Below are 11,712 nucleotides of genomic sequence, written 5' to 3'. Positions count from 1 at the left end.
AAACTATTTCAAGTATTATTTTTCATATTTATCCTCGATGCATGCTACTTACACCTTCTGCCCAATATGGTCATTTATAATTTCGTATGATCTTGTATTGCAATGCGTCCATCTTAACATTTGTATTTCTACGATAATTATCTTGTGATACATTGAATTTTAATGGCCCAAAACATTTCACTCTTATATAACAATATTGGTGTTATAATTGTTCCATATATGATATAATGTACATTTCACCTTGCTAGCCATGCCTCAAGAAATAAATGATGCAATTTATACCTTTACAATCAAAAATACATCCCACGAGAGGATAAATGAGAAGACGAATAAAAATAAAGCATAAATTTTTCTCTTTCCAAAAAAAACAAAAAAAAAGGACCAAAAAATCGTTTATACCAAGTATCCCACGCTGCCTAACCCCTTTTGGCCTCATCTATCAAATGCAGTTTCAACCACAAGATCATATCTCTCGAAAATTACCAAAACAACCCTGAATGGAATATCTCAAAAGCTGGAGAAAAAAAGAAAAGAATATCTTAAGGGATAATATAGTCATTTTACATATCAAATTAAATGATCCCTGTTCTCCTCCTCTACCTTCAAATCCTCCGCCATTTCTCACACACACACTGTCGACCACTCTCTCTTTCTTTTAACTTTCTCTCTCTACCTATATATACACATATACACAGAGCTACACACACAAACAGTTACAGCGAATGGCGTTGCAAGTGCAAGTAAACGGCGTATCATTGAAGCCTTCAACGGTGCCTTCATCTTCTGCATGGAGGTCCAGCAAGCAATCAGTGGTCTGCGTTGCAGGAGATTATGGCTTTTCGCCTAGGGTTTTTAACAACAGGGGGCTGAGTTTGAAGGTGAAGTGTAGCTCCGATGCTACTGCTACTACGACTGTGACGGTAGGGCAGGTGACGGAAGTTTGTAAAGATACCTTTTGGCCTATTGTTGAAGCTGCTGGTGATAAAACTGTCGTAGTTGACATGTACACTCAGTGGTAAAATTACATATGCTCTCTCTCTCTCTCTCTCTCTCTCTCTCTCTCTCTCTCTCTCTCTCTCTCTCTCTCTCTCTCTCTCTCCCTCTCTCTCTCCCTTGTAGATTGATAAAGTTAGTGCTTAATTATGAATTTATGATTAAGTTTTTCTTGTTGTGCTCAATATTAGCGTAATCCTGATAATTCATTTCTGCCTATGTGAGCTTCATAAAGTATAGCTGGTCTAAGATAAAGATAAGGAGAAGGATTGGGGGTAATTTGACGGTTAAGGTAATAGTAATAGAGTTTAAGTTTTGTGCATTAACGGTTTAAAAAATTTCTACACAATCAGATCATTTAAAAGGTAACTGTATAACCTTTTTAATAGCATTTACACTGATGACGTAATCATTACACTGTCGGTGCATCTAACTTAAATCTATAATTATTAAGACTGGGATAAGTAGCACCCAAGGGTGTGGCGTACCGGTTAATGAAGCTAGAAGAAAACCAATGCTGAACATGGTTCGAAGTACAATAGAGATAAAAATGATAGGCAATTTATTTTCATATGCCTACTGGGGAAGACACCACCTCTGTGAGGCAGTGAAAGTATAAATGATTGATGAGAAGTTTGCCTTACTACTGTAATTTGGGAGATCGTGGAATAGGAGAACTAATTAAGCTGATATTGTTTCAGATTTCATATTAGTACTAGTTGTGGCACACGGATGTAAAAAAAAAGCTTCTTATTTGGCTGAAATAGAAACATCTCTTTTCCATTTCTTTTTACCCGTTCCATATCTTTGTTTCATGTGTTCCTGAGGAATTCGATCTCAGAATACCACCTAAATAACTACGCTAGTACGCTTAAAGAGTCAAATGGGTCGGGTAGAAAGAGTTTGGGTCGGGTCAGACATACATCTTGGTTGGTTCCACCACCACTAGAGAATCGACATATATATAACCTTTCTTCTAAAAGGGAGATTCTTATAAATCTTGTTTAAGAGATGAACCCTGTTATAGGACAATTTTGGAGAGAAAGTTATCTTCACAACCCCATTATTGGCTTAGCCTAGGTAGTGTTCTTCAATCGTTCTCTCCTTAAGTGAAGTAACCATTGATATCTATGTTGATGGATAGTTCAGAACATTTATGACCTAAGTGGAAAATGAGCCTAAGAGCAGTACAAATGGTCAAATGGCGCTTTGCTTGCCTTTCACTCTTTATGACTGTCAAAGACTATTTATTTCTTGGCTAAAGCAATTTCACTTTACACTACTATCTCTTGACCTTATGGGATGTATATGAAAATCGTATTTGGCTGTCACAGGAAGATGTTAACAGGCTGTTATGTAAGTTTCTGCTGTCACCAAAATTGTTTCTGAGATGGGACATATTCTACCTAGGTGGGTAGTTGGTACAACTGAATCTGCTCATATCCATAGCTCTATGCCTTGCAAATGAAGCTCCACCCCCTGTGCCAACCAAATACAAATATAGGGAGAGAAAACGCCAAATTAGCCCCACTATGTGGGATTATACTGGGTTTGTTGTTGTAAAACGCCAAATTAGTGCCAAATTATTTCACTATTGATCATCATGAAAGGATATCTTGTGTGTTCATCCCAAAAAAAAATGTCAGGGGCATAGAATTTGACTCACCTTTGTGCTATGAATTATCGCCTTATGGGTATCAAGTCCCATACTTTCAAGCATGTGGTCTATTCAACACTGAGTAACACAAGTTTTGATCAATACGACCATGTACGTTGAATTTTACTACAAACAGAGCAACTGTTGCAGACTAGAATGTTACAAATGGTCAAGTGATTAGAGAGGCTTTGTATGCTTTCAGATATAGGATTTGAAGAATGGTCTAAGTATTAAGGGGGTTAATCACACCCTCCTGTCATATGCATACACTGTCTCCTGTCTGATATGTCGTTACTTGATTGAATATTTCTTCTAAATTTGAACTAGTTGTTTTTGAACCTCATTTTTATTATCAATTTAATTGATAACCTTTGTCCCTATGGGAAACAGCATTCTACATGGTCTTCTCCATTTTTTCTTTGTTTTCTATCTCTTGATTTCTGATTTCAATCCACCTGCAGGTGTGGTCCTTGCAAAGTGATTGCTCCAAAGTATCAAGAGCTGTCGAAGAATTATAATGACGTGGTCTTTCTGAAGCTGGATTGCAACCAGGATAATAGGGTATGTATTCGTTAAACCCACCATTCCCTTCTAATGAACACACATACACACAGAATTGATTAATGTGATAATTTTTGGCAGCCACTAGCCAAGGAACTAGGCATAAAGGTGGTTCCAACGTTCAAGATTCTGAAGAATAATAAGGTCGTTAAAGAAGTCACTGGAGCAAAACTTGATAATTTAATAGCGGCAATTGAGGATGTGCGGTCAAGTTAATAGTATTCTTTTCTATTATTTCTTCTGCTTATTTGTTTATAACGATGCAGATGATATGTATCAATTGTCATAATTAGTTCTAACTAAATTCAGTGTATAGCCGTGGATGATGAATTTTTCGTTAGAGAAGACGGAAGTGATGTATTTTGTATGCAGCAACAAATATTGTCTTTAAATTTCACTCTGCAATGTTTTATTTTTCCTTGGTGAATAGTTAAGAAAGCTAAATACCCACATTTTCATTTCACATCCTTTCAGATAAAATAATACATAGATTATGGTATAACACATGTGGATATTAGTTATGCGGAAAAGAAATATAAGAAGCAAAAGAATCTTAAGAGAAATTAAAATAAAAGAACTGCAAATCGTTAACGATCCGTTCATCATTTTGTAACGACATTACTTTGCTTGAACGCAAAACGTTAGTAAGGGGAGTTTATGGTTCAATATAGGAGTTGCGGGTCGGGTTGGATATGGTTCGGGTCGAAGCGGATAATGAAAGAACTGATAAATTATCCGACTGACCCATATTTAATACGGATAAAAAACGGGTTAATCAGCGGATAATATGGTTAACCATATTATCCATGACTGATCACTTTTGGGAGAATTCTTAGTCTCCCCAACTTGAGGAACCTCCAATTTGAGGCTTTATAAATGTAAAAATTAGACTCATTGGTTATCCATTGGTTACTCATTGGTTATCTATTTTCTAAATGGATAATATGGTTCTTATCCATATTTGACCCGTTTTTAAAAAATTCATTATCCAATCTATTTTTTAGTGGATAATATGGGTGGTTAACTATTTTCTTTTAACCATTTTGCCACCCCTAGTCCAGTAAGAAAGAAATCGCGATCAACATGAGGAGCAAGAATATAACCAAACTACGAAGTTGAAGAAGGCTACCGTTGAAAGATTAATCTTTTAGCGACTACAACAACATCTTATCCCTACCGTGAATTTGGGGAGAGTAGATAGTACACACATCTTATCTCTACCGTGAATGTAGAGAGATTGTTTTCAGTGGACCCTCGGCACGAGAAAAAGTTATTTTAAAGCACAATTACTAAAGCACAATATTATTTTAAAACAAAAAACTCCCTAAAGTTTTCTATTGGTCCTCTCTTGAAGTATGGTTCCCTAACGTGCTGATTTTTCGTATCAGAATTTGTTGTATTGGAAGAAGGAAAGCAATCAACTTGTATCCCTATATTTTTATATGATCTCAAATATTTAAATATTACCTCGTGACTGAAAAAGGAAAAAAAAAAAAAAAGAAGAAGATGAAGAAGAGCGAAACTCCAATAATTGAGTTCGGAACCCAAAAAAAAAAATTCTTTTATTTTGCCACGTCATCTAGATTTACTGTTTCTACTCCTAAAGGGCTCCACATGCTGACTTGTCTAGATTAGGCTCTTCTAAAACTCCAAAACTATGTCGTTTTATTCACTTAGCCATTATCTCCACACTCTCTCTTTGGTTTCATCGACGCACTCTGTTTTCCTCTCTCTCTGAATATCGGCGAGCAAATGACGACGTCGTTCGGAACAACGGCGACGCCGACAACGACGGCCTCAGCTTCACCGGCAGTGTTTCCGGCCAAAAATGCCCCGAAGTCTTTAACTTTATTACCGTTCTGCCATCATCGCCGTTACAATCCTTCACGTTCCAAATTATCCTTACGGTTTGCTACAGCGCCCAAACTCCAATTCTCCTGTAAGGTATTATCGCTTTAAAAATGTATTTGTATATATTTTATGTATGCAGGTAAATAGTGGAGTGTCATGCATGAGCTATTATTTATTTGAGTTTTAAGTTATATACACCAATGCTGTGAATAAATAAGGCAGTTTATCGACTTATCGTGCAACAATGATAGTTTAAAAATTCGTTACAGTGTAGGTCGATATTAGTTAAAACTCTATTTGTTTTAGTTGGATCTGGATTCACAATTTTAAGTCAGTATATGCAGAGTACTATACAGGACCAACATGTATGACACCTCTGTATGGGTCGAAATCTGACCAAACAAGAATCTGTGTGAAGAGGAACGGCAAAGTCACTTGGGCCGAAGTCGTATTCGTACAACGCTATAGCGACAAGCACCTCGGCCACGACCGAGGTCCTGTACTCAGAATGCTAGTACGGTGAATTGGATGTTACGGCATTTCAGAGGGTCAATCTGTAATACAGTTAAATGACTTAGGTACTCTGGCTAATGACCGTGGTGTAAATGAGAATACCTAGTATATATACCAGTTGAGAGAACGAAGAAAGGGGGATCTCACAAATCACACACTTCTTCACTGACAGGGGGTGGGAATTGGAGAATCCATCTCGTAAATGAGAGAAGGTTCGAAACCTTGCTATTCATTTTCTGTAGCCATCGTTATGGAATAAATAAAGACACATCCCGTGGTCGTTAATGGTGAATCCTTTCTTTCTTCTTTATTTTACATTGTGGAGTAACGATGTCAAGAATGAATGTAAGCTCATCGTACACATTAGATTTTTTCCATTATCTTAATGAGTTCATGAGCTTAAACTTACTCAACTTTTTTTACTTAGCATTCATTGATCTAGAGTTTATTATCTTTGGCTAGGGTTTATCCTCTATCTTCTATCTTCTCATTTAATTAGTTTAATAAAAGGTCTCACACTTTTTGGTCAAACAACCTCAATCACAATCTAGTCGGGACTCTTTATGAATGTATACAATAAAGCTACCCTTCAGTTCCAAAAAAGGATTATCGGCTGTAATCGGAGGCGGAACAAGAGTTTCAGTCTTATGGGTTCTGGATTTTAGAATGACGATTCAAGTGTTAATAACTGGGTTCTAAAGTTAATACTTGTCCATATTTAATGAATTTCTTAATATAAATACACTGTTCGAGCAAAAGCTACCGGGTTCTCCCAAACCTGTAGCCGGGCTACTAGCTCCACCCCTCCTGTACTTATATAGTTAAACTCTACCTTATTTTAGTAGGAGCCACATTCACAATATTAGGTCAGTGTATGCAGAGTATCATGTACACATACAACAACAACGACCCAGTAAAATCCTATCATGTACACATACCGTTGTAAAATATACAAAAAACCATCTATTACGTCTCAATCACAAGCTAGTCGGGACTCTGTTAGTGTAGGTTTATAGTACAATAAAACTATCCTTCAGTTCCAAACTAGTTGGGGTTGGTATAAAAAGATTTTCAGCTGTACTTGGATAGTTTGAGTGGAGCTCACTGCGGAAGGATGCATTCGCCGTGGTTTTATTTATATTATCAGTATAGTTTTATTTCTTTTGGGTATTTGTTTGCTAGTCAAATCTCATCCATGAACTTTAAAAGTCAAAAGAAGTGAAATCTACAAGCTGAAATTGAAACTGTAAATAGAAAAGATACCTTATTTGTAATGCTAAATGCTATGAACAAGGTCTAGCTAGTTGATTGGAATTTAAAGGTTTCATCTTTAGTAAATTTGTATCAAGGTTTCTCTTTTTATTTCTTCTGTTACTCTCTTTTCTTCTTTGCTGTTAATATTGATGAGAGAAGAGTATTAGAAACAGTTATTACTGATTTGACCTGGGTCTACGAAGTTGGCAGAGTAAACAACAACAAAATCTATTTTGAAACTCTTTCTTGTTTTGAGAAAACCTAAGAAATTTTGGAAAACAATTAATGAACAACACTTCTACTATTGTTTCAACACTTCTGTTGCAGCAGCTCCGAATCTCAGATTTATAGTCAATGGGGTCAAAATGAGTGATACACACAGTGTGCGTAAAGCCTAATTTTTTTTTGCATATGTACTATCAGGACCCAATTTTTTTTATAAGTAAAGATTTTATTAACCCCATTGACTATCCAGACACAATTATTTTATCGACAATTTTGTATCTTCAGTAATGATAGAATTCATTTGTTTAACTTGAAAGAATCATTCATAGCCTTCCAAGGCATTAATTTGGTGGAGGAAACACCACCTCTTAAGAGCATTGGGTAGCGTTTAATTACTTTTTTGAGTGCATTTGCTTTTAAAAGTTGTTAAAAAGTAAAGGGTTTCTCTTGGAAGTTAGATCATTACAGTTGATTCTGCTGCACTTGGTGCATCTGTTAGTGAGTTCTTTTCATCTTCTTTCTTTTTCCTGGAAAATGGTGATAGATTAATATATGCTAAGAATTTGTCATATGGAAGAGTTGTTTGGCCCACCAGCCCCCGTGGCCAGATAATACCCTGTATAACTTGCCTAATGGAAGAGCCAAATTACCAAAGATGACACGTATTATTTCTGTTTACTGGTACCAGATAAAGAAGATTGTTGTGGCAATAATCTTCTTTTTTTATAGGGGTTGCAAACTAGTCGGAATCATTCAGCTGTAGTAAGAGCCCAATTGAATGAGGTAAGATTCTTTCAGTGGTTTTCATTGGAGGAAATTCTTTCAAATGTTGTGTCATTTGTGAAAAACCTTTTGGAGCCATCTGTTGCCTTCAAGGTTGCTGTTGGTGGATCTTCAAATGATGCAGCTACTCCAATTACCCAGTCGGAAGAGGTGAAATCGCCAAGTGAGACTTCATCAGCAACTTCGGTATCGGAAGAATCAATATCTAACTTTATTAGCCAAGTTTCAAGCCTTGTCAAGTAAGTGCTCCCATTTGTTTCTTACTTCTCTACAGAGACTTTTCATGAATAGTCATGACAGACTGTCCTTTGTGCAGGCTAGTTGATTCTAGGGATGTTGTGGAGCTGCATTTAAAACAGCTTGATTGTGAAATTTTAATCCGTAAGAAGGAGGCACTACCACAACCACCGCCTCCTGCCCCTGCACACACCCCACTTCTACAATCATATCATGTTCCATCTGTACAATCTAGCCCACCTCCTGCACCTGCACCTGCTGCTCCTCCAGTTCAAATCCCTGCACCTTCTCCAGCTGCAGCAAAGCCATCTGACTCATCTGTTCCGCCACTCAAATGCCCAATGGCAGGGACATTCTATCGAAGTCCAGGACCTGGTGAACCACCATTTGTGAAGGTACTGCATGTCCGCCTTTTATGTAATGAATTCAAATATGGAAACCTCAAAAAATCAACAAAAAAAAAGGAAAAGAAAAGAAAAAGAACAAAAGGAAAAAATACAGTTAAGACAATATCAAATAAGATGCTGGTTTGATGATCTCTCTCTCTCGCTCGCTCTAATTCTTTTGGCTTGCACAATGTGCATTACGGCAGGTTGGTGACAAAGTGCAGAAGGGTCAAGTTCTTTGCATTATTGAAGCAATGAAATTGATGAATGAAATAGAGGTAATTTTTCTCTTTTTCTATTGCTATAACTTCCTTGCTTGCTGTTGCTCTCTTGTACTAATGTGGGAACTCTGTTTCATTACTTTTAACTGTTTTTTTGAGTAACATATCTGCTAATGCTTGTAAATGATGACGAAGAATTTTTGATTCTTACCTGCACAACTTTTAGAAAGGCATTCTCAGTCAAATTGAAAGCATGATTAGAAATTATTTATTCATTCATCAATGAATATTTGTCTTATAGCTAATACTTCTCAGCTGTTTAGTCCTGTGTTGAATTAAACTAGAGTCATAACACTCAAAAAGTTCTGAGACCGAGATTGCGATTGGTTTCTAATGTATAACCTGCTTTCTGCATAAACAAATAAGAGATGAGGTCTCCAAGGGGATGGCCTAGTGGTTGAGGCATGAGAGTAAATATCTGGTGATCACAGGTCTAAATCCTAACTGCAACACTTGTGTGAACCCATGCTCCTGCGGTGGTTGGTAGGATTTCCTTGGCAACTTAAACTTGTAGGCTGATCAGGCTGCCGTATGGAGTAGTGGAGGTTTGCATAAGCTGGTTTTAGACAAAGAACTTTTGATTTGCCATTGTACCATCTGTGTTTCCTTTCCAAAATGATGTCCAGTGGTTTTGCTAGAGCTTACAAATTGATAAAAGAAAAAAAAGAGAGACAATCTTAAGTATCCTTAAATTTATATGTTTCTACTCTACTAGCCCAGACCATTTCTAATATATATTGGACAAAATATCTGTTTCTGCTCTACCAAACAAACTAAGAAATTCTGCTTAGAATAATTGGATTAGTAAAATTTGTAAGGAAGATGCCGAAAGGATCCTGAGGGTTTGATCGCATGGTGCAACAAACTTAGATTTATATCCTTGTAGGTTGCTTGGAAATGCTGCATGCTTAAACTTTGTGGATCAAGTTTGGATTTTGCTGTGAAATGTACAGAATGTTTGGAAACACCTCTTTCTTCGCTTGTGAATCATCTTGTGGTTGGGATAGTAGCATTTGAATTGGTTATACCACTTGCCAGTCATTGTAGACTTGGTAACATCGAAGGATGAATTTGATCGAGGAAACATGAATCAATTGTCAAATTCTGGTCATTGGCAAGAGGTCGTACTGCTAGAGGGGTTAGAGATCAAGTGAGGTCTTCTTTTGACGAAGTTGGGTATAAGTGTATGTCTTAACTGGTCACCAAGATAATCAAGTGCGGTCTTCTTTTCAAGAAGTTGAGTGTAAGTGTATGTCTTTAGGGGTCACCAAGGTAATCTTATTTTAGGAAGTGAACAAAGTTTCTGGCAGTTATAGCTACTCAACCAATTAAGGAAGCCAATATTAGAGAAATTTAGGGGGCTTAGTGTTCCTAAGAATGGTTGGAGCTGGTGGATTTTAAAGATAAAGAGAAATATCCATCTTATGGGTCTTTAATAATTCACCACTGCCTCATTTTGAGGGGAAAATGAAACTTAAAGATTATACATGGACAGATGCTGTTCTGTGAAGAGTCATTCAGTGTTTCTTATGGTGTAACTACACTGGAAATCCCTAATTCGATATACTCCGTAGGCCTCTCGTTCTCCCTTCTCTAATATGTCGGAAGTTTTAATAACGGAAAAAAAATCAGAAGTTCTATTTCTGCGGAAATTGTTCTGCAGATAATCTTATACCTGTTTCGATAAAATGCTTCTATAATGCTCTTGGCATATCTATCAAACCCCTCCCCCCCCAAACAAGCGGCAGAGATTTCATGTTTCTATACTGTTAAAACTCCTTTCTTGGCTATGTGATGCAGTTTTATGGGAATTAATGGTAGTTATGACTCCTGTCACTATTTTACCTGAATTATCCCTCTTCATCATATTGACATAAAACACCCGTTCCTTTATATCTGATACTTGAGAGCTGATGAGAGAATGATGGCATAGAAAACCTTGCGGTAACATTTTGTTAAAGCATTTATTTGTAGTTTCGCTCAAGGACAACATCTAGGGTTGTCCGTGGAACTCCCTGATTTCCTTTTTCTGATAAAGTAATAATGTTAAAAATAGTTTGGACAAAAGAGATGCCCGTATACAAGAAGAAAACCAAAAAGTAGAAAACCTACAGAAAGGGAACACCCTGATTTTATAACTGTCCTCTTAATGTGCTTTTCTAGTTCCACCATAACAAATGTAGGATCTAAAATGGTTTTATTTCTAGTTTCTTTTAATTGTCTTGCTTTGCTTAATTTGACTGCTATGCTCTCGCTATCTCCTTCAGGCTGATCAATCAGGAACCATCATTGATATCCTTGCTGAAGATGGCAAGCCTGTCAGTGTTGATATGGTCAGTTTCTTGACTAACCTAATCCAACTATTCAGTGGTATTTCAGTTTGTCTTAACAACATGTCCTTCCTAATTCCATACTTATCTCTGTGCAGCCTCTGTTTGTCATCAAACCTTAGAATTGTTCGAGTAAGACCCAGTAAACAATAAGCAGAGAAACTTGGAAGGTGCTTTGGTTCTGTGAGATTTTGCAGTATTTCAGTTGTGATGGCATGATTACAATGAACGACAATGAGGGAGTGGATGAGCCTTGCTGAACTCATTAGGAGAATTTTATTTAACCCTGGGTTATTCTTTGACATTTTATGAATACTGGCTTACTTTTTCCCAGTCCTTTAACACATATCATGTGACGAGGTGATTAAGTAAATTAAGGATTTTGTGCAGTTGGATTAGCCGCCTCTGGCTCTCTTCATTCTGTTATCGTTTGCCTAGAAAAGAAGCGTCAAAAATTGCTTCTGGAACGCTCGTAAAACTAAAACCTTCGTAGAACAACCAACTTGTCAACTTTTCAAAAGAATTTTTAGTCAAAGTTTTTCAAAAAAGTTGTCGACACGGCCCCAATCTCCTACAATTCTGCAGAAATCATCAGTTAAATAATTCCTCGGTTATTTACAGTTCGTTTATCTTCATTAGCT

General features: G+C 36.9%; 2 protein-coding genes across 3 annotated transcripts; both read left to right on the top strand.

The window, feature by feature from the left end:
• Positions 1-609: 609 nt before the first annotated feature.
• Positions 610-3,629, top strand: LOC109241133 (thioredoxin F-type, chloroplastic-like). The gene is made up of 3 exons (XM_019407855.1): positions 610-1,015; positions 3,112-3,211; positions 3,293-3,629. Exons 1-3 carry the CDS (start codon positions 723-725, stop codon positions 3,425-3,427), a joined length of 528 nt encoding a protein of 175 aa, XP_019263400.1. The 5' UTR covers positions 610-722; the 3' UTR covers positions 3,428-3,629.
• Positions 3,630-4,879: 1,250 nt separating this feature from the next.
• Positions 4,880-11,469, top strand: LOC109241131 (biotin carboxyl carrier protein of acetyl-CoA carboxylase, chloroplastic-like). Of its 2 annotated transcripts, XM_019407854.1 has the most exons (7): positions 4,883-5,155; positions 7,784-7,837; positions 7,931-8,076; positions 8,154-8,469; positions 8,667-8,738; positions 11,009-11,074; positions 11,170-11,469. In XM_019407854.1, the coding sequence occupies exons 1-7, from the start codon at positions 4,964-4,966 to the stop codon at positions 11,191-11,193; spliced, it is 870 nt and encodes a 289-aa protein (XP_019263399.1). In that variant the 5' UTR covers positions 4,883-4,963; the 3' UTR covers positions 11,194-11,469. The 2 variants fall into 2 exon arrangements, with proteins under 2 accessions (XP_019263398.1, XP_019263399.1); XM_019407853.1 differs by having other exon boundaries at positions 4,880-5,155; positions 7,784-8,076.
• The last annotated feature ends 243 nt before the right edge of the window (positions 11,470-11,712 follow it).

The sequence above is a fragment of the Nicotiana attenuata genome, unplaced genomic scaffold (genome assembly GCF_001879085.1).
Source record: "Nicotiana attenuata strain UT unplaced genomic scaffold, NIATTr2, whole genome shotgun sequence".
Lineage (NCBI taxonomy): Eukaryota > Viridiplantae > Streptophyta > Magnoliopsida > Solanales > Solanaceae > Nicotiana > Nicotiana attenuata.
Note: the sequence above shows the minus strand (reverse complement) of the source record. Positions and strands in the feature narration are given on the sequence as shown.

Bases quoted from the DNA above. Each gene is read 5' to 3' on its own strand.
- LOC109241131 (XM_019407853.1), top strand. From the start codon at position 4,964: ATGACGACGTCGTTCGGAACAACGGCGACGCCGACAACGACGGCCTCA. The intron at 8,470-8,666 runs GTACTGCATGTC...GCATTACGGCAG, and splicing joins GTGAACCACCATTTGTGAAG to GTTGGTGACAAAGTGCAGAA. The intron at 8,739-11,008 runs GTAATTTTTCTC...TATCTCCTTCAG, and splicing joins AATTGATGAATGAAATAGAG to GCTGATCAATCAGGAACCAT.
- LOC109241133 (XM_019407855.1), top strand. From the start codon at position 723: ATGGCGTTGCAAGTGCAAGTAAACGGCGTATCATTGAAGCCTTCAACG. The intron at 1,016-3,111 runs GTAAAATTACAT...ATCCACCTGCAG, and splicing joins GTTGACATGTACACTCAGTG to GTGTGGTCCTTGCAAAGTGA. The intron at 3,212-3,292 runs GTATGTATTCGT...AATTTTTGGCAG, and splicing joins ATTGCAACCAGGATAATAGG to CCACTAGCCAAGGAACTAGG.